The 23020-nt window shown below is 39.6% G+C and overlaps 1 protein-coding gene across 1 annotated transcript; it reads right to left on the bottom strand.

Moving 5' to 3' along the window:
* Positions 1–1571: 1571 nt before the first annotated feature.
* Positions 1572–22923, bottom strand: LOC134799284 (putative phospholipase B-like 2). The gene is made up of 13 exons (XM_063771662.1): positions 22735–22923; positions 20896–21024; positions 20171–20285; positions 19244–19338; positions 16707–16883; positions 8456–8576; positions 4785–4889; positions 4169–4275; positions 3823–3939; positions 3148–3307; positions 2801–2948; positions 2027–2171; positions 1572–1700 (listed from the first exon to the last, which is right to left on the bottom strand). Exons 1-13 carry the CDS (start codon positions 22917–22919, stop codon positions 1604–1606), a joined length of 1701 nt encoding a protein of 566 aa, XP_063627732.1. The 5' UTR covers positions 22920–22923; the 3' UTR covers positions 1572–1603.
* Positions 22924–23020: the final 97 nt, after the last annotated feature.

The raw sequence follows: 23020 nt of genomic DNA on the forward strand, positions 1-23020 counted from the left end.
ATTAAGATACACTTCAAAATATACTAAATATGGACAACGTTTTCTAAAAGGATTGTGTTTGAAAATATTATAGTTTTTGCCGCTCGTTTTATATGTTTTCACACATTGTTGTATCTGCCCTAATGTTCGTGTTGCATCTTCATTTCTTTTTCCGAGTTTGCGTAGTGTGGCATGTACAGGAAAGAGATGCAGCAAGAAAGTTTGGGAACATCTGGATAACAAACAAAGAAGGGAATTATGTACTTTAATACTAATACAAGTATACACAAACAAGAGCAGTATTTGCGCAAGTATAGTATCGATCCATAATATCATATCCCCTCCCCACAAAGGCTCTAGTGACCTATGTACGTACCTAATAGTTAAATGACCATTTTCAATCGTTACAGCAATGAGATAAGGTTTTTGCACAATTAAGAGTACTAGTACAAACTTATTAATGCCTCAACGCTCATTCATACGAGCGTTGCGTTACTGTAACGTTTACGAATAGTCATTTAACACATTCATTGCCACCCAGCCAAACAAGACATCCGCTCCAGGCCACAACAATTTCGTCATATAAAGCATTAGCACCACGATCCCGACTATCGGTTCGTCCGGCCTGGGAATGAAATCATAAAATACCCGATAGTCGGGTTTTCGGCACTGAATGTGTTAACTATTAGGTATGTACATAGGTCACTGGATAGGTTTTGCAATAGACAAATATGAAACAAAGAGGAGTCCTATCACATATACTTTTAAAAACGATTTCCATAGACAATGATTGGCCAGAAAACATTTACTTTCTTTTTAAATTTACTTATTAAATAATCTAAACTTTGTATGAAATGATAATGTTGTATAAAATATTCGAGGCCACGGCGACGTTTTAAAAGTTAAAATCTTTTTTTTTAGTAAGTAAATTTAAAAAGAAAGTAAATGTTTTGCGGACAATCATTGTATATGAAAATTAGTTTTAAAAAGTATGTGAAAGTATATGTGATAGGCCACCTCTTTGTTTCAAATTTATTTAATTACAATACATAGGAATTTTACATCTTAATTACGAAAGTACTATTAGTCAAACCCGTTCTTTATCGCTTCCGGTGCAAAAGTGTCCATAATACTCACGGCATTACCCCGCTGGATGGCTATGGACAGCCTCTGCACCAGAAACGATATTTGTCTAGTAAGTATTGCAAAACTTATCTAGTGACCTATGTATGTATCATGTAGATAGCCCCTGGCGGTACTAATATACGCTAAATTGCACTTAGGATTGCGCTATATGTGTAAGCTCATGCCTTAGAGCATTTAATAACTGGAGTCGCCTTTAAGAGCTTACCCCTCTGCCGAAAACATTGCACAGTTGTGCAAACTTTTGTATGGACTGACATGGCTATTTGTACATTACGTAGAAATCATGTAGGAACAGCAATACATTTGACGTCCCCTCCCCCGCAAAAATCGGCAGACTGTTTTGTACAGAAAATGACAGCCATGACGTCTCCAGTTACTAAATGCTCTAAGGCTCATGCCTAAGCGTAGCTCTACAAGTGTACACGCTGAAACCGCTCTGAACGTACTCTTCCAGCCTATGTAGCCTTGTGCGTAGGGCTCAGCCCCACTCCCAGCGGTGTCTCACCGGCGGGAACACCCACTTATCCGGGTGACCGATGTGGGACACGTTCTTGCCCAAGTCAAACTTGCTCCATCTGCAAAGTGAAGATATCAACATTATCAACGAATTAACGAGAATTTGAACTTTATCGCACGAATAATAACTTACAACTGGTCTGTGAGCTGTAGACCTTGCCAGTCTGTCTTTGTATAGCTGAAAACTGAATCGATGTACGGCTCTGCCATTTAGTACATCCATCCTGCTCACAAAATTTCACGAGAATCGGTTGAGCTACCTATAGAGGAGACAGACATACCGAGGCATTTTTGCTGTCAAAAATTTACAAAGGGAAAGGGCCCCTTAAAAGCTGCTAATGTGGGCCCCTCGTGCAGTACTACGACTACTACGTACTACACTCACTGGAAGGGCGGGATGCCGCGCGCCTCGTTGTGCGGCGGGCTGGACACGGCAATGTACTCGTACCAGGGGCGCAGAAACGCGCTCGTCACCTTGGTGTCAATGGCGCCGTGGTTGCGATGGCCCAACGCTTTGAATGGGTATGTGCCTGTCAACATAATGCCTCTTCAATACTATCGGCGATGATCGTTGATAGTATCAAAGTATCATCGTCTATCATCGGCAAGATCATCGTGCAAGCATCCACACTATCGCCTGTAGTAGCAACCACCCGGCGATTCCCTTTGATGTGTGCCCAAAAACCGACAACTCACGGGTCGCGGGCGAGGATAGACCGATGACTGGCGGGGACTGCCCAGTATGCCCTCTAGGCCTCTACACTATCGTCCACGCCAGTCGTCGTCTATCATCGCCGATAGTGTAGAGGAGCCATTACAATTAGAGAGTTGAAGCTTCGTCGTGATGTTATTAAGCTACCTAGCTATATAATATATAGCTATTAAAAATCTACGTTTTCTCCTATATACAGCTATTCGGTATTCCGCTACAGAGATTTAAGTAAGTATTCCTTATTGTGCACCATAATGTTAAAAAAATACACAGAAAGCGAAATATATACAAGCTTAAGACTAGGTAACAACAGGCAGATTTGTTAGATGGAAGAGTCGCTGGGAAGAATGAGGCCAGCGTTGTGGCATTCCTTCGAAGTAGTTTATCTTAAATCAGGTATCCTCTAGTATACCTATTCGGTTATAATTTAGAACTGCTACTGCTAACCATTGGCAGGGTTTAGGTCGTTCCTAGCCGCGACGGCGTTGCACGCGCTGTACGGCGGGTTGCACTGCGGACAGCGCGCCAGCGGGTCGTGCTTGTAGTCGTTATACCGCATCACGCGGAACATGTCGCGCGTGTCGTGGATACCAGCCTGTAACAGAACGTGGAGGTTTTAAACTAATTGCATCTCAAAATATACGGAGTCATCGGAATGGGGCCCGGTTAGGTACATATATATCTCATGTTCAAGAAATTTTGAAGGAAGACCGCAGCATCTGTGGAAAGTGACAGTAGGCCTACTATGTTGTCGAGACTTGGGTCCTTAACTCTAGTAGGGAAGATTGTGTTACCTGCAGTTTCTTTAGCATCTTGGCTCTCGGGTGTGTCTCCTGTCCGAACCAGTCGCCGTACATCTTTACGCGCTCGCGCCCGCCGCCCAGCTCGAATATCCGCCGGAAGTGTGGCATGTTGTAAGACGCGAAGTAAGAAGTATTTAACAGCGTTGCCGTTCTGCAGAAGATATGGTTTCAAATCATCAGTGAATGTGAGCGGAAACGAATATCGACAGTCGATAAATCGAATATCGTTAGTGTTGTGTGTCGACAAAGTAACATCCCTAGTGCGCAAAGCGTTCAAGCTGATAAACAAGACCGAGTGCGGCGCTAGATGTTGATGTCAACTTTAATCATTCTTCTAAGTGACCACGGGGACAACACCGTCCTCGAAACGTCGGAGTCTCTTTTGCCAGCCCGACTTTCATCTATTTTTAGTAGGTGACCAAGAAAGCTCCAAGCTTACGTAATGGACCGAAAGTTGGACAGGGTGACTATAATTATGTGGCGTGTTTATTCAGGAGACCAAGACACTATTTGGATAGCTGAACCTGAATGATTCTAGTATTAGCAGGGTGACTGCTATATGTTATTGGCCTTTCCTAACACATCAGAAAGTAACAAGCCAAAAGAAGCCAATTACTATGTAGTTGCCGATAACTATAGCAGTCACCCTGCCTAGTCTCCACTTACAAGTCGTCCGCCACGATGGCGCCGGGCAGCTGCTCCACCACCCACAGCAGGCCGCGGCTCACGCGCCCCGGGTACCCATACCCTGACGGCTTGAACTTGTTGTAGTCCACTATGTACCTGTTGCACCAATAAAAAAAACTTGAATTCTACAAAAACGTCTTAGATTATATAAAAGTTTGTCGAGTTGAGGAATTTTAACCATTGGTGGGGCTTAGCTTGAGCGCGATCAGACATTCGACAAGATTCGAAATAAGAAAGATAATTATTATTTCAGAGAAACAAATCATATCACTAAGACAGACCTGTAGTAACTGACAGAGTGAAATAAACAAGACAGAGAAGGTACCACTGGTTATTGTAAGTGCCACTATTCCGCTGGCCGAAGATCTGGACCCACTCGCTTCCGTCGCGCGCCAAGCGGTTAGCCACCATCGACCGCACGAACTCCAGGATCTAAATACAGTAATTTGAGGGAGGGCCATTAATTTAATATCTGATTCTTTTTGACTCTTTATAAAGTCAAAGTTTCTTTGAGTGAGTGACGAGGTATCTACCTATGTGCTCAAATCCTGGCATGACTTTAGGCACAGCAAAATAAATATTAGTACTGTCCCTTTCTAATATATGGCACTATCCCCTTCGGCTATTTAGGGCTGTCAAAATTCAAGCCATTATCTTATCTGTGGTCGTGCACGCAAAGGGACGTCAAGTTGTGTCAACCCTAATAATTGCTCGGAGCAATGCTGAGCCGAGCGGAGCCGAGTTTGGCCGAAGTCAGGAGTTTCACACCCTAGCTTTAGGTCCAAAATATAGGTACACTTTCCTCACTTTCACAACATAAAGCCAAAGCTTTACAGTGATCAGTAATGGTGATGCTGGCTCGCTCATTGGCATAGATAGACTAAAGACGTCAGTGGAAGCGAAACTTTAACTTGTGAAAGAGATATGGGAAGCTGAGTGACCTGTCCAACCGGCTTGATGAGGCCGTAGAGCGCGCGCCGGCCGTTCGATATGGTCGTCTCCGCCGGCACCAGCCCCGACGAGATGATGTATATGTCATCTAAGGACTGACAGGAACTAGTCAGTTTTACGAAAGGACACTTCTCTTACAGCGTACATTAGCAAATATGACTCCACGGGGGCAGAGCTCGTGAGCGATTTAACTACATTATGAAGAACTTAAAGTACTAACATAAAGAATTTAAGACGGGAACACCCAAATATTCCGAAATATGTTTTTCCGACTTTCATAACCTCGATTTTCATAATCACGATTTTTTTACGTCCGAAATATCGAAATCACGACTTTGAAAACCACGAAAGAAGAAAATCACGACTGCGCTATTTCCGAATAGGTACTTAAAATACGATTGTCATATGAACGAAAGCTTAAAGTTCCGATTTTTAAAAAATCCGATTTTTTTTTTCCGAATTTGTGTATTCCGAAAAATCATTGACCGATCGGAAATAAAATAATTCGGAATTCAGAAATTCGATCTTTTGTAAACTCGGAATAATGAAATTCGCGATTTTCAAAAGGGGAGTAATTAAATGGTCAGCCGTTTTTAAAATTGATCTGCAAAAAAATGCATTTAAATCATTTGGACATGCTAGAACTGCTACCTTTACAGAAACCAACTACTACTAGAAAAGTGGGTTAGGATAGAACTGCAACCTTCACAGACGCCAACTGCTACTAGAAAAGTGGCTTAGGTTAGAACTGCGACCTTTACGGAAACCAACTGCTACTAGAAAAGTGGGTTAAGTTAGGTTAGAACTGCGACCTTCACAGAAACCAATTCCTACTAGAAAAATCGGTTAGGTTAGGTTAGAACTGCGACCTTCACAGAAACCAACTGCTACCAGAAAAGTGGGTTAGGTTAGGTTAGAACTGCGACCTTTACAGAAACCAACTGCTACTAGAAAAGTGGGTTAGGTTAGGTTAGAACTGTGACCTCCACAGAAGCCAACTGCTACTAGAAAAGTAAGTTAGGTTAGGTGAGAACTGCGACCTTTACAGAAACCAACTGCTACTAGAAAAGTGGGTTAGGTTAGAACTGCGACCTTCACAGAAACCAACTGCTACTAGAAAAGTGGGTTAGGTTAGAACTGCGACCTTCACAGAAACCAACTGCTACTAGAAAAGTGCGTTAGGTTAGGTTAGAACTGCGACCTTTACAGAAACCAACTGCTACTAGGAATTTAAAAAATCGTCGGTTTTACTTTTCGGAAATATAAAACTTCGTGATTTTCATCCTTCGGTAATTACGACAATCGGAATTTTCATGGGTCGAGCACAGTGCCGGATTTAGTCATTTGCCGCCCGTAGGCTATACAGATTTGCCGCCCCTATCCACCTCGCTTATAGCTTTTTTAAGTACTTTTCAATCAAAAACCTTTAATTAATAAGTTTTTCTAATTTTCATGTCAAAAATAGGTAATATTATAGATTGATAAACTATTAAATTGGAAATTTAAACGAATACTCTACGATGATCCACAAAAAAATTTCAAAGTAGTGGTGTCTTCTGACATGAAAGGTTAAGAGATATGCGCCATTTTTTTTTAATGTCTCGTGGTATTTTGATAAGACGTTAGCAGCCGAATTGTTATTTATTTTTAAAATAATATGGACTACTTCACCTAATTAATACCTAAACTATCTGAAAAACGTAAATAATTAATATTAATCCATGTGGAAGTAATATTTTTATGGCAACTGACTATTGGAAACTACTTTTTTGTACAAAATCCAATAGTCAGCCTCCCCTGGCTGACTACTGGGTTTGAAGGTAATTTTAAAAAGGTCGTAAACCCAGAAGTCAGCCTGGGGAGGCTGACCATAGGATTTAAGATTTGTTATTATTTTCAAATGAAGTGTAAGTCGTTAAATCAAGCCCCTTTAAAAAATTACGTTATTATGACTTTATTTGATTGAATTACATTAAATACCCAGTAGTCAGCCTGTGGCTGACCACTGGAAAATAACTTCGCTCTACTCGAACTTACTAATCAGCCATTAGAATGGGATGGCTGGGCACTGGGTTCCTAAAGGCTGTGTATTGGTTTGGTATACAGGAGGCTGATTACTGGCAAAAAGGCCCTTTTATTATATTTAATTAAATATTTCCAAAAGTTAAATTCAATTAAGTTTTATTCTTTACTAAAATTAAACTTAATTAAGTTCTTGAACAGAAAAAAACATTGATAATACCTATTGGTCCATAAGTGTGCAAATTATACGATCTTGAACATAGACATTTCGTTATAAGGCTGACTACTGGTGCTTTTACTATGGGCCGTTTTTGTCACTCAATGACGATGCGACCTCGTTATATTTGCCTGATCTGATCGGCGATCGGTGGGTACCGCTGGGTTTTGGCCACCGAGTGTTAAGGTGCGGCATTGGCAGTCATGCTGAATATAGCTAAGGCGTTCGGTCGGGTCTGGCATCGAGGTCTGCTCGAGGGACTATGCTATACAAATGGATCGCTAGCTTTTTGTCCAGTAGACGCATATGAGCCGTAGGAGACGGAAGCTGCTCCGATAGTGTAGAATTACCGCTGGCGTTCCGCTAGGTTCTGTGCTATCCCCAACGCTGTTATTGCTGCATATCAATGTTAATCATTGCTATGCAGACGACAGTACTAGGGATGCGTATTACACAGGCCGTGCCAATATCCCTGGTTCTGTGGTGCTGGAAAGTCTTGAAAAGCTTGTATCTGATATCGAGAGCAATCTATCCTGAGTTCCGGCATGGAATCGGAAAAATTTTGTGAGATTCAATACCATGAAGACACAAGAATCGCCAACCATCCCAAACTCACCAGCGATAAGCACGCACGCACAGCGATATTCCGTACTTCAAAAGGAAAAAAACGGAACCCATATAGGATCACTTTGTTGTCCGTCCGGCCGTCTGTCTGTCTCAATATAAAGGGTCTTGACATGACAGAGGGCGGCAAAATCGACAAATATAATGCGTGTTATTTAAATTTTACAAAGAAATAGGGGACCGGCATATTTCTGGTTGACCCTATCTGGAAAGCAAATAAAATACTTTTTTTTTTGACCCAAAATTGCCGCCCCTAAAATTTGCCGCACTAGGCTTCAGCCTACTCAGCCTAGTGGTAAATCCGGCACTGGTCGAGCATTTAAAAATCGGAATAATAAAATTCGATATTTTAAAATTCGGCATAAAATATTTCGGAATTATGTAGTGTACCCATTTAAGACAAAGCAAACAATATAACTCGTGTGAGTAAAAGCAAAATTCTTAGAATTCGGAGGCTCGGAGCGAACCTTTATCGGTGTTAAGAGGTTTAAAAAAAAATGAGTCATAAACTTGCCGAATAAAAAAAATTCGATTGTAGAACGGAAGTCGTCTTAAAAAATCGTGCCCTCTAGTTTAACAGCTGAAATATACTTGGTCACTATAATGTCTCACTTCAACTTTTGAAAACCAGAGAGCTACCGCATAATGTACAGAGCCGTTATAGTAGCTCCATCTACACCAGCTGGTATATATATTCGAAGCTAGAATTTGTCTTAGATTTTACGCATCTTTATATATTACATCTAAACTAGGTATTTTTGTATTGACAATTTTGTCATAGAACGAAAATAGTCTTACGGTGGCAAGGCCAGGGTAGGAGGAGAAGGACATCTGGTAGCCGGGGATCCGTTCCGGGCGGCCTGCCGAGACCCGGTAGTTGAGCACGTACATCTTCTGTAGCCGAAGCATTGAGTTGTAACTGAAGCAAGACTTTAAGGATGAGTTAACGTTGCGTTTGTAACTCAAGCCAGATTATTATTTAGTATGTAGGCAAACTTCATTGCTCCACGGTTTTCCCGCGTAATGGGTGTTTTCGTTGGTTTAAACGCCAGATTAGTCAATTTTTCGCCAATCTGATTCAATTGCCTGATCGAATCAGGAGGTGCGGATGCAAATACCATTCATTTCTGATCAAAACAAACCGATTTGATCAGTCCCGTCTGGATACCACTTTAACTTTGCAAATTTTGCAATGTACCTATAGTAGTATACCCTATAATGGACACGGAACCAGTAATGGGACAAAAAAACACAATTCCTCTAAAATAAGTATACAGGGTGGAAAGGCACGACGATCCTTTCCGGAAATGGGAGATAGTTTAGCCTAAGCTCTATATTTTCTCCATAGAAACTATGTTAATATGGGCAACCGTTTATAAATTATGGCCTTTTAAACATCCATGCAAAAAACTACTTTGTTCTAACCCTAACAGGTGACAGGGTCAATGAACTTACTTGTAAACAATCAGTATACGACAGGAAATTATGCTAATTTGTTGCCATCTAACCATTTTTAGGTCTGCTTACAACACGGTAAGAATCGTTGCAGGATTTTCGATTTTTTAGTGGTTCCACTTGTTCAATACTTGAATGAAGTAGTTATGTTATTCCTTAATATTAATAATAGACCGGGAGATAGTGACACATTTTACTGGGTCATTTGTACCAGTATGGCGGTTCGTCAGGGGTCTAAGCATGTAATGAAGGAAAGAAAATGCTATGACCATAGCGCTGGTACCGGCGGCCCAATCGCGTGGGCGTTAGTCGAACGTGTCGGATAAAATACGAGTGTCGAACGATTTGTACCACAAAAATCCTCGTATTATTCGATAGTCCATAAAAAAGAAGTAGGCGGTAGCGTAATGCCATACTTCTCCGGTGTGACTTACAGCCCGCCATACTGAGGCGAACACGTTAATTAAAAAAAAACAATTCAACCATTTGTACCAAGCTAATTTTTGCACAGGTGATCATCGTCGAGCAGCCATTCATGGACATCACCATGCCATACTTTTCGGATGGTTCCAAATGCCCGCCATACCGCGCAAGGAAGTTATTTTTTTTTTTTTGCTAAACGATTTGTACCAGTATTGCATTTAAATTTTTGGAGAGTATTTGATAAAATGTGACCGTTATTATAATTGCCATACTTATAGTAGGGGGATAAAGTGCTGCCATACTTGAAAAACTTATTTAATCGACACGTTTCAAAAATACGACTATGTATACGTAAAATAATTTTTTACAGCATGGCATCATCATATTCTGTTTGTTTGGATACAATTGTACCTAAAAAAATATATTTCAGATTATAACTACGGGGCGGACGACTGTGAGACTTAAGCCAAGACTTAAAACAAAAAACAATTTTTTGACCATTTGTACCAGTATGGCATTTGGATTTTTGGAAATTATATGATGCAATGTGACCATTATTATATTTGCCATACTTCTAATAGGGGGAAAAAGGGGCACCATACTTGAAATAAAAAAAAAATATTGTACACATTTGCCACCTCCTACAGGTATGGCATTATGAGATTTCCATTTATGATCACACAGAAAGTGTTGAAAAAAAAATTCAAGATGGTACAAATCGTTTAGCAATAAAAAAAAAATTAACTCCCTTGCGGCGGTATGGCGGGCATTTGGAACCATCCGAAAAGTATGGCATGGTGATGTCCATGAATGGCTGCTCGACGATGATCACCTGTGCAAAAATTAGCTTGGTACAAATGGTTGAATTGTTTTTTTTTAATCAACGTGTTCGCCTCAGTATGGCGGGCTGTAAGTCACACCGGAGAAGTATGGTATTACGCTACCGCCTACTTCTTTTTTATGGACTATCGAATAATACGAGGATTTTTGTGGTACAAATCGTTCGACACTCGTATTTTATCCGACACGTTCGACTAACGCCCACGCGATTGGGCCGCCGGTACCAGCGCTATGGCCATAGCATTTTCTTTCCTTCATTACATGCTTAGACCCCTGACGAACCGCCATACTGGTACAAATGACCCAGTAAAATGTGTCACTATCTCCCGGTCTATAATACTAACCACAACATTGATTACAACGACAGTTCAAATGGTGACATTGACAACCACTCAAAAGTACGCAATCGTCTTATAAATATCTCTGGTTTCCTTGACTGATAAAAAGGTTTTAGTTTCTTAACACGTTTCACAAAATTATTTTCGAATAAATAGAAACTATCTAAAATAATAAAAAAAATTTTTTTTATTATAAGTAGGTTGTGTTTGATGCACCAAATGTAGGTACATGCAAAACAGAACATTAGAATAAATCAAGAATAAATACTCTTCAATACCAAACTAACAAACCTTCTTGCGTGGTAGGAAATAGACAAGACGTCATCAGACGTCAAACAAACATCAGTTTGAAATTAAATTTTTATTGAACTTTACTTATTTAATGTCATATTTTTCAAATAAAAATGCCGTTGTTAGATGCTCGTGGCTATTTAAATTTGTGGGGCTGTGTAAAAGATATGGTGTACCAAACGGAATGTGAAACTGCGGATGAAATGAGACAAAGGCTAATTGGTGCTTTCTGCGGAGGACAATCTGCGGAGGAAAAATGACGAAGAGCATACACTATCGCATGTGCATCGACATACTCGGGCACGGGCTGCGGCGGCCTTGTAAGACACGGAGGTACATTTGAACTCCGTATGTGAAGAGAAGATAGTGTTAAATATTGGCAAAAAATAATTATCTAAGAAAGTAATAAAATTGTTTATAATATTTTTGCATTCATTTGATTTATTTGACATTTATGCGACATTCATACATCATTGCGATTCTGTCAACGATCGGAAAAAAGTGTAAAGTCCCGAGCTTTCCCGACGGAGATCCTTAATCTATAGCCGTGATGTGCACATGCTATAGGGTTGTCACCACAGTTAAAAAGTAGTAAATTTGCTATTTTTATTTTTTACTCAATTAACGATTCTTACCATTACCAATCGTCTCTGTATCACTTAAACGACCTAATACTTCCGGGAAGGATCGTCGTGCCTTTTCACCCTGTATAAAAGTAGTTTATAAACACTGTATATATTTTTATCATAAATAAGAGTCCTAGAGCTGATTATGTTTGAATTTTTATGAAATTCGGTTATTTTTTAAGAAATGTGCGGCAACCCAAAAGTTGTCGTGCCACTGAAAAAAAATATCACTAAAAATTCTTAACAACTTCGCTAAGAGAGGTGAGTTAATTTATTAAATTTTAATTAATTAATACTTGATGAAAACTAGAATGTGTTTTGTTAATTGCATTTACCATGAGATAAGGTATACAACACACTATGGGGCTGTCCATAAATTACGTCATCGATTTTTGACAATTTTGGACCCCCCCCCCCCCTAAAATCATCCAAAAATCATGCTTCGAATGACCCCGTTTCCTCCTACGTCATGCTACCATCATCCGATGTCCAGACCCCCCCCCCCCTAATTTGAAATGACGTAATTTATGAATAGCCCCTATGTTGTGACTCCACAGATGTAAAAAAATAGTGGTATTTGTCCCAATCCCATTATAGGAGCTGTAAAACTGCATACCTCCTATGATGGGACAATTGACATAATGATGCTTGCCATGCCATAATTTCATGTTTTAAACAATACAGAAGTAAAATGTAGTTACGAAATATGTCAACCAGGAGGTATTCTCGGACTTAGGATAAATTAATATCGTTTTTCAAAACTTTTATTTAACTTGCCTTGTTAGTTAGTGTGGGTCAAATCTTGGTAGCTGAATTTGACCCACTTTTCGATTTCCGATTCAGTTGAAATTTTGTGTAAGTACGTAATTAAGTATGCAAATCGGATGATAATGCAATATTATGATAACATGGACTTGATCTGATGATGGAGACAGGAGGTGGCCATGGGAACTTTATCGCAATAAACCCTAACTAATTGTGTTTGGGTATATTAGAATTGTCTCGATGAATCTAATACAATAATAATTGGCTGTGGAAAGAAAAATACATTCAGCGATAAAAGCTTATACCAAAAATTGATTTTTTTGCCATAACTTATTCCCCATTTCAATATTTTATACTGATAGAGCAATGTCCATTATAGGGGGCCCATTACTGGATCCACGTCCATTACCGGGGGCCCATTACTGGAGCTTTGGTGTCCATGACTGGAGAAAAAAAGCATAGTTTTAATTTGTTAATTATGTGGAAACTCATTGCAGTATCTTTGATACAACACGCCTAAAACATGAAAGGCGGATAGGACTTTTATCTTTTAACACGCTAAGCGGAAGACCATTTACATGTACAAGGGAAATATCATAAATACTCCAAATTTCCTCTTAAATGTCCCATGACTGGTGCTGTTACTATACACCCTAATGAAGTTTTTCTTATGTTAGGTTAGGGTATACCTCATCTTGTATAAAAGATCATAGTGCACAGTGGACGTCAAAGATATGTTAACATTTTTCGCCTTATTACAAAAGGAGTAAGGTGCAAAAGTGTAAACATATCTTTGACGTCGACTGTACACCCAGCCGCAAAATTACATGAATACCGGAGATACGCGTTGTAATAAAAATGGCGTGACGCGCTGCCGCGTGTGTAGATGCTTCAGGCTTTGGCTTCACGTTGAATGGAAAATTTGTGACCTTTTCTATAAATACAATTCGATCTAGTACGCTACGTGTTCGATGAAAGTAGACGACTAATAAGGGTCAGTTGCACAATCAATGTCACTCAGCAGTAGGGCTTCCAATACCGGGATCCCGAAATACCGGGATCCCGTCTTTTTAAACGTATTTTTCAATACCGGTATTTTTAAATGCAATACCGGGATCCCGGTTTTTTAAAAACAAGGAAAATTTGCAGTATAAACCGTTTATATCCATTAGAATGGTCATATTTGGCTGTATTAAGAAGCTTTTACTACACGTCAGACGCATCTAACTTGCATCTAGCCCTTATTTTATTATTGAAATAAGATCTAGATGCAATCTAAATCTAAATCTAAATCTAAATCTGAGATTAATATAGTTAGTACTTAAAATCTTATCAAAAATTTTAAAGAAAAGAGCAAGGAACAAAGAACTGTAGTATGGCAAACTAATTTAGGCGGAAATTAGAAAAAAGTCGGCTGGTGGGTTGTTGGACTAAAAATGTGACTGGTGAAGTCAACCAGTTGAATAAAATTATTGCCAACCTGGAGTGTGAAATAAAATTAATGCAGATGGCGACATTGATTGTTTATTGTTCTAAAAGCTTTTAGGACATATCTGGTGTTACAGTAACCCTTTTTAATTCCCCTTTTTAATAAAACTATATTTTTTTAAAGCAATTCATATTCAATACCGGGATCCCGGTATTGATGAAGACAGTTTCGGTATTAATACCGGTATTGTGAGAAGTCCGGTATTTGGAAGCCCTACTCAGCAGTAAACATACAATTTAGCGAACGCTTTAAAAGTGACAGACAGTGTGGTGCAACCGACCCTAATTCAATTTATTGCCGGATTGCTTATCATTTAAAGACCAATGCCTTGGTCTGGCAGTTCTGCAGGTGGTTCGACAAGTGATATATTGACATCTACGTTAACGAAAATTATCGAATGGTAATTTAGAAAGAAGCAGGCCCAAACGGAGATGGCGGGATGACCTTGACAGCTTCCTCAGAGTTGGACGGAATCAATTCCTTTTGGAATTAAATTACACACTACATTACAGTAATCATGATTCCTTAGTAATCGATTCCTTTGGTAATCGAAATTACTGGAATCAATCCCGCTGATTACTTGCGTAATTGATTCCTTTGGAATTGAATACATCTAAGTACAAGTGTAATCGTGATTCCTTCGTAATCAATTACTCCAGTAATCGGATTACGTAATATTTTTCAGACTAAATTACATTACTCAATCCCAAAATACTTTTGATCGTTCTTATCCCAGACATAAATACACTTTTTGTGTGAAACTGTATTAATATATGTTTTCGGGGGCGCAGATTTCGGAAATGATGACCATTTTGGAATCCAATATGTCGGCCGTGCACTTTGACATAAAAGTCATTATGGATGGCATTTTATAGGTTTCAGGGAGTGCAGAATTCGAAAATGATGACAGTTTTGGAATCCAACATGTCTGCCGTGCACTTTGACATAAAAGTCGTCATGGGTGTCGTTTTATAGGTTTCAGGGAGAGCAGAATTCGAAAATGATGACAGTTTTGGAATCCAACATGTCTGCCGTGCACTTTGACATAAAAGTCGTCATGGGTGTCGTTTTATAGGTTTCAGGGAGTGCAGAATTCGAAAATGATGACAGTTGGAATCCAACATGTCTGCCGTGCACTTTGACATAAAAGTCGTCATGGGTATCGTTTTATAGGCTTCAGGGAATGCCGGTTTCGAAAATGATGACAGTTTTGGAATCCAACATGTCTGCCGTGCACTTTGACATAAAAGTCGTCATGGATCTCGTTTTATAGGTTTCAGGGAGTGCAGAATTCGAAAATAATGACAGTTTTGGAATCCAAGATGTCTGCCGTGCACTTTGACATAAAAGTCGTCATGGGTGTCGTTTCATAGGTTTCAGGGTGCCGCGGTTTCGAAAATTTCGACAGTTTTGGAATCCAACATGTCTGCCGTGCACTTTGACATAAAAGTCGTCATGGGTGTCGTTTTATAGGTTTCAGGGAGTGACGGTTTCGAAAATATGACAGTTTTGGAATCCAACATGTCTGCCGTGCACTTTGACATAAAAGTCGTCATGTGTGTCGTTTTATAGGTTTCAGGGAGTGCACAATCCGAAAATGATGACAGTTTTGGAATCCAACATGTCTGCCGTGCACTTTGACATAAAAGTCGTCATGGGTGTCGTTTTATAGGTTTCAGGGAGTGCCGGTTTAGAAAATGATGACAATTTTGGAATCCGTTTCAATAATTTTATTTTCCTAACGTACATAACTTTTTGTTAACGTGTTTTTTTAATCTCTATCTATGGGATAAAAAATTTCTACCATGTGATAAGGAAATCGTAGATATAATTTTATTTTACAGGTGTAATTGGTCATTTAAGGCTTAAGATTACATTTTAATAACAAAAAATTACGATTTCTGTTGAATTACATGTTTTATTTTTATTAAACTCCACATTTTTCTACAAAAAAAAAAAGTAGGCAACTAGTTTGGCGAGGGATTGGCACCCCCTAAAACCTATAAAACGACATCCATGACGACTTTTATGTCAAAGTGCACGGCAGACATGTTGGATTCCAAAACTGTCATCATTTTCGAATTCTGCACTCCCTGAAACCTATAAAACGACACCCATGACGACTTTTATGTCGAAGTGCACGGCAGACATGTTGGATTCCAAAACTGTCATCTATTTCGAAACCGGCACTCCCTGAAACCTATAAAACGACAGCCATGACCACTTTTATGTCAAAGTGCACGGCAGACATCTTCGATTCCAAAACTGTCATCATTTTCGAATTCTGCACTCCCTGAAACCTATAAAACGACACCCATGACGACTTTTATGTCAAAGTGCACGGCAGACATCTTGGACTCCAAAACTGTCATCATTTGCGAAATCTGCACACCTGATTCAAATAAGCACCTTATTTGAATCAGGTGTGCATCTGTATATAGTAAGCCAACATCAACAACATCTATACATATCTAGTATCGAAATGTACTTTTGATAGTTGAAGTACGAAATGTAATCTGAAAGGAATCAAGTAATGCATTCCTGTAATGAGGAATCGAAATTGATTCCAATTACTCGTAATTGTAATATTAGAAAACTGATTCCTGATTCCTCAATAGGAAATTGTACTTAGTAATTCGGTATTGTAGATTACAAAAAGTAATCTGGGCATCGGTAATCAGATTACAAAGTAATTTCGAGTAATCGTGGAATCAGGAATCAATTACGAAATGCCCATCTCTGAGCTTCCTGAACAACTGGCCGGAGGAAACACCAAATCGGGAGCCGCTAGGCTAAAAAAAAATTAAAGGTGGTAAGCATACCTGTTCCAGCTGGTCTGTGAAGTGTAGAGGTTGGAGAGGTCCGGCAGCAGCTTGACGAGGCCCGTGCAGCGGTCGAGGCGCGCCGTGGGGTCGGGGTCGAGGTCCCGCCTCGAGTGGTTGGTGCGGAGGATCATGGAGAACGCCAGGTCGTCCAGATCCCCCACCATGTTCATCCAGCTAAACACAAGTATGCTTATCTTAGCCTTTAGTAACTGGAGACGTCTTGGCTGTCATTTTTTGTACGAAACAGTCTGCCGATTTTTGCGGGGGAGGGGACGTCAAATGTATTGCTACTTCTACATGATTTGTACGTAACGTACTTACAAATTGTCAGTCCATACAAAAGTTTGCACAATTGTGCAAGTTTTTCGGCAGAGGGGTAAGACTCCAGTTATTAAATGCTCTAAGATGCGTACTACAAGAACTCGTATGTGTCTCGAGCATAGGCAAACAGGAAATATAATGAAGGGGTAGAATAGTGAAAGTCTGGTAGCTGAAGTAGATGGCGCTGTACAGCCTCATACGTTTTTAGGTAAGGAGGTAACTGGGTTGTATTTACATTTGACAATTCCAGTTATCAAAAATGTAGAATAGGCCTGTTGCAAGTAACAAAGAATCACGGAAATAATGGTTTCAAAGAAACATATATGTTAATATGATTCTAAAAAATGGCCCATTCTTAGTATAAACTGAAGGATTATTAATATATTCAATAAAATAAAACTGCAAAATTCTCCAATCGGCCATTATTATTGAAAGGCCAATCAGAAGCGTTCCAAACAGTGACGTCATCAATCCATAACATATTTCTTAGAGCAACATAGACAACCTCATTGACCGAAATCCATACGTTCTCACCAAAGAGTTCGAAGGTGCAAAAAAAATGTTATTTCGCCACTAAACATTTATTACGTCCAAAAAATATTATTACACGATATAAAGGAGATATCTATTTGTTATTATCTAAATAAAATGCTAAATAATACGATATTTCACCAACAAACTTTTTTGTTTATTTGGCTGAATGGAACTATCATTGCCATGTTGGCTGTCGTAACTAGAAAAAATGAAAAATTAAAAAGTAAAACCTTTTCACTCAAAATTTACATGTACTTATCTAAATAATTCATCTTAAATTGCAACCGTGTCAGAGTTTTTGTGTAAAATGAGTTATTGTGATACATTTTTGTAATGTATTTATCATCCCTAATCGTAATATATGGTGCTGAATTAACAATATCATTCGGATTCAAGGGAAATTCGTAACTGTAAGTATGTAAACAATGTCTACCACCATACCACCAACTAAATGGTGACGTCACAAATGTCGTGCGAGGCGTTTTCGCGCGAGTTTTAAACTAGCTATAATAAAATGCAATTATTTATGTTAAATCTTATGAGTATAGCTGAAATATTGTGTTTTTCGGAACCAATACAAGTGTACCGACAATAATAAAAGGGATTTCAAAATTTGTCATCAGGCCTATTGTGGAGCGGTTGTCTAAATCATTTAAATGCTTACAATAATTTGCACTACTTTTTACGCATCTTTGTGTTATTTTCTTTTATGTACCGTCACAATTTGAATTATATACAGTGAAACCTGGATAAGTGAGACTTCAAGGGACGAGCAGATTTGTCTCACTTAAAGAGGTATTCCACTTACCCAGGCTCTCAGTTAGCCAGGTACAAATAAATTTCTGTCTCATTTACGGAGGGTCCCATTAATAGAGGTGAGAATAGAGAATATTTCAGTTACAGAGGTGGTTAATAAGGTATTTTGTAATTATCTTTAAAAATAGATAAGGTAAAATAATCCTTGTCCCTAAATATTTTTTAAATCTGTTAATTATTTCTTTAAATTTATTTTGAATGATTCTATTTTCAAATAATAGATTTTTTTCAATTAAATTTGATACGGACTTCATTGCCTCTTCGAAAATTATTAAATGAAAATGTGTTTATTCGTGTTACGTATCAAGATTTCAGCTTTCGTTTCGATAGTTTTAACTACATACAGTTACTAAATGAAACTTGAAGTCGTTTAGACACAATTAAGCAAATGCGGAATTTGTGGATAGACTAAGAGTTAGTAAGATCCAATACGGAAATTGATCAATAAAGTCCAAGTTAGAGAGGTCATAGACTGACTTTATCTTAGATACAGAGGTCAATTCCTATAAAATTCTAAAAAACAATTAGGAAAATGTAATCTTATAAATATAGTCTCAGTAAAAGAGGTAAAATACACTCTCTGTCTAAATTATAGAGGTAAATCTGACTATAAAATCACAACAACTAATCCCAGTTATAGAGGTTCGTTTTATCTCACTAACAGAGGTAATTCAGTGCTAAAGTGTCGGGACCGCACCATGAGTCCCAGCTATAGAGGTTTCTTACTTATCCAGGTCCCACTTAACCAGGTTTCACTGTACAACCCTTATCAACAATTTCGTTGAATATTCAAAACAAGTTGACGGGAAAATGCAACCAAATTCCAAAATTAGAAACAATTTTAACATATTACGCGATCTTACAAGATGTCTCGAAAGGTGAGGAGCTCGTCAGGATTCCTGGTGGCGTTCCTGTACCCCCACGTCAGCCCCTGCAGCTGGTGGTAGAACAGCAGGACCTGTCGACGACAAGTGCTACTTTACTGAAAGAATTTGACAATGCCAACAGGTATGGAATAAGAACTCTTAGTCCAATTTCAAGTAATCGGAACATTTACTGTTAATAACCGATACAGATGATAATGGAATTTCGTTATCTGACCAGAGGGGAAGAGGGGTATATTCGAGCGAATTCTCAAGAGCTCTACATATCGAGGCAGATATATCTGTTGTTATAACCAGTAACATTTATTGTTTATTGCAATTACATACATATATACATCTGACGAATAAACACGTAGGTAATAAGTACTTAGTTACAATCATACTTACAATCATCTCAGATCATTCCTTGCCCTCCAACTTGATCGGTTCTTACCTGATACCAGTAGGATTCGCTCTGATGCTTTACTGCCTCCGTGAGCACGGTCATCTCTGATCATTCCTAGCCCTCCAACTTGATCGGTTCTTACCGGATACCAGTAGGCTTCGCTCTGATGCTTTACTGCCTCCGTGAGCACGATCATCACTGATCATTCCTTGCCCTCCAACTTGATCGGTTCTTACCTTATACCAGTAGGCTTCGCTCTGATGCTTTACTGCCTCCGTGAGCACGATCATCTCTGATCATTCCTAGCCCTCCAACTTGATCGGTTCTTACCGGATACCAGTAGGCTTATTCGCTCTGATGCTTTACTGCATCCGTGAGCACGATCATCACTGATCATTCCTTGCCCTCCAACTTGATCGGTTCTTACCTGATACCAGTAGGCTTTGCTCTGATGCTTTACTGCCTCCGTGAGCACGATCATCGCTGATCATTCCTTGCCCTCCAACTTGATCGGTTCTTACCTGATACCAGTAGGCTTCGCTCTGATGCTTTACTGCCTCCGTGAGCACGTACTCTTCGTTGGCGTCCACGAAAGCGTCCACCATTTGGCACAAATCTTCCCTGTTGTTGCAAAACCTGCGAAAAATTGGCATTTAATTGTTACTGATATTACGGTAAAAGACTAGCTTCTGCTCGCGACTTCGTCTACGTGGAATGATGATGATCCCGGGCCTCGAACTATCTCCACACCAAAATTTCATCTTAATCGGTTCTTCAGAGGTTTAAGCATGTTTCACGGCGCGCCTTGTGCGACACAAGTCGCGACTTGTGCTTCTTTATGACTCACGCAATCACAATCACAGGGTATTTTATTTTGTGTAGCGGACTCGGACGGATATGTGGCTTTCCACCAGGGAAAGGTCCTTGAGCTTCATATGCATAAGAACCTTTTGTACAGAAAAAGGACCTTTAGTTTTCATGTGCATAAGGACCCTTCCCTTCTCTAATGGAATGCCACATATTTGGGTAAGTAAATAATAAGTATAGATAAGTACCTATTACTCCTATAGTAGTAATGACTTTATTGTACACAACACAGGTAGGATATGTACCTACCTATATTTCAAAGCAACAAAAACTGAATGAAACGATATACCTAAAAAGGGTCAGCACGTGGGACTTCGTGCTGTAGGTATCATATGGCAAGTCTATAAGATGCTAAATCTACCAACAGTGGGCAACATACCCCTGCACTACGTTGCACCAATGCATCCAGATGAGGTCCCGCGAGAGGTAGCCCTCCAGGTACCCGGCGGCGTGCGCCTGCTGCGAGTCTGTGAACTTGGCCTGTGTGCTCACCTCGAGGTACGCCCAGCTGACAAACAAATTACAGATCAACATTTTTAAGCTGACCGTGAGACTAGGACTCTAGGAGAGTAGGACTATGAGAGCTCAATCCTAAACGGTCAGCTTAATTTTTTTTACTATAAGCCGTGTGAGTAACATCAGGGGCAGATGTCCCCATGGGTGTGAGTCTTCTTTAGAATACATGTATCTAATTAGAACCTTTCAACCAAATAAAGTTGCATTTTTTTCATTGCTTTTTCAATCAAACGAAATTCCGAAAATTCATCCCAATTTACTATACAACAAGTTCGAACAATTCGAAACGGAGCATTTCGCATCGCCTTACGCGGTTATTGCGGCTTATGGTTTAAGAGGCCTTTTCACCAGCGTGGCCGCACTAACCTTTCAAGGAAGCGTGCATGAACTGTAGGTAGACAGTAGCACAGAAGCCCCTAATTTATTGGCTCGAAGCATTATATTACGTTTCCTTTTTTAGATTTAAGACACTAGAGGGCAGACTCTAGGTAGATGTAGATGTAGTGTAGGGACGCCCGGCCGGAAGCAGGCGGGCTGTCGATCGCGTGTCGCGTTCATTCAGCCCTAGGTAAGGTACTATGCGAAATAGAGCCAGCGCGAAGTGTAGGGGGTGAATTGTTTTCGCTTTCGATTCAGGTCACGAGATGGCAGACCCTCCAACACGCACGGAATACGGAACATACTTGTTAATCTTGTTATCTAGATCAGGGATGTTGCGGATGCAGATTTGTTGACATCCGCGGATGCGGATGCGGATGTCAAGATTTTAAAATTAAAAAACGTCAAAATTTACATTTTTAGTATTTTTTATTAAAAAAACCGGGCAAGTGCAAGTCGGAGTCGCGCACGAAGGGTTCCATACCATAATGCGAAAAACGGCAAAAAAAAACGGTCACCCATCCAAGTACTGACCCCGCGTGACCCCTGAAATCACGTTTGTTGTATGGGAGCCCCACTTAAATCTTTATTTTATTCTGGGTTTAGTATTTTTTGTTATAGCGGCAACAGAAATACATCATCTGTGAAAATTTCAACTGTCTAGCCATCACGGTTCGTGAGATACGGCCTGGTGACAGACGGACGGACGGATGAACGGACGGACGGACAGCGGAGTCTTAGTAATAGGGTCCCGTTTTACCGTTTGGGTACAGAACCCTAAAAAACGAAACGTTTAGTATTTGAGCAAGAATATAGGTGCGTTTTATTTAATAAACAGTAACTTGGGCGACTTTTCGGGATTTAGACGATTTCGTTATATAATGACGAAATTACCTAGCACTTACGCCGCCGCTAAGACGTTCCCCGACTTGGTCGACATCCGCATCCGCATGAGCTCCGCATCGATTTTATGCGGATGCGGATGTTGAAAATAATGCGGATGTTCCGTGGATGCGACTATCCGCAACATCCCTGATCTAGATTCCCTCGGTCCCGGACTCTTACACCATACTTAATTTTAGAGCCCTAACATCCATACCTACTTTAGGTTAGCTAAATTCGCATTAAACGACATGTCATATTCAGAGATCTAATGAGAATAATTAAATAAATAACTCGTCTAGAATTATTATATTTAGTTTTAAGGATAGTTGCCATACCGTACCAGGGTGTCATGCGACCCTTTTCCATTGTAACATCTAGGTATTGTATTACCCATGGTTTGCAATAAACGATACTATACTATATCTATAAAAGCCCATACCCATTTTTAAATATCTCATTATTGTAGGAAGCTCTCGCGACGTGGTTGTCCGGGATGTCGACCACGTGATCCGTCTGCTTCATCACCATCAAGCTGTCAGCCCCATGCAATGTTATGAACCCATACCTACCCCCCACCAAATTCACAAACACCAACACCAAATACAACAGCAAATAAATACTCATCTTCTGAAACTAAGTCTACATTTTGTAACCTAGCGAAAAAGTAATATCAAACTTAAAAGCAAAGATATGTATAAATTAATTAATATAATTTAGAAATCTGG

The sequence above is a fragment of the Cydia splendana genome, chromosome 18, assembly GCF_910591565.1.
Source record: "Cydia splendana chromosome 18, ilCydSple1.2, whole genome shotgun sequence".
Classification (NCBI taxonomy): domain Eukaryota; kingdom Metazoa; phylum Arthropoda; class Insecta; order Lepidoptera; family Tortricidae; genus Cydia; species Cydia splendana.

Excerpts from the sequence above, each read along its gene's own strand:
- LOC134799284 (XM_063771662.1), bottom strand. The coding sequence starts at position 22,919 with ATGAGTATTTATTTGCTGTTGTATTTGGTGTTGGTGTTTGTGAATTTG. Across the intron at positions 16,884-19,243 it reads CTCACCTTTCGAGACATCTT|CTGGATGAACATGGTGGGGG; the intron begins GTAAGATCGCGT and ends ACTTGTGTTTAG. Across the intron at positions 3,940-4,168 it reads GGCACTTACAATAACCAGTG|GTACATAGTGGACTACAACA; the intron begins GTACCTTCTCTG and ends TTGGTGCAACAG.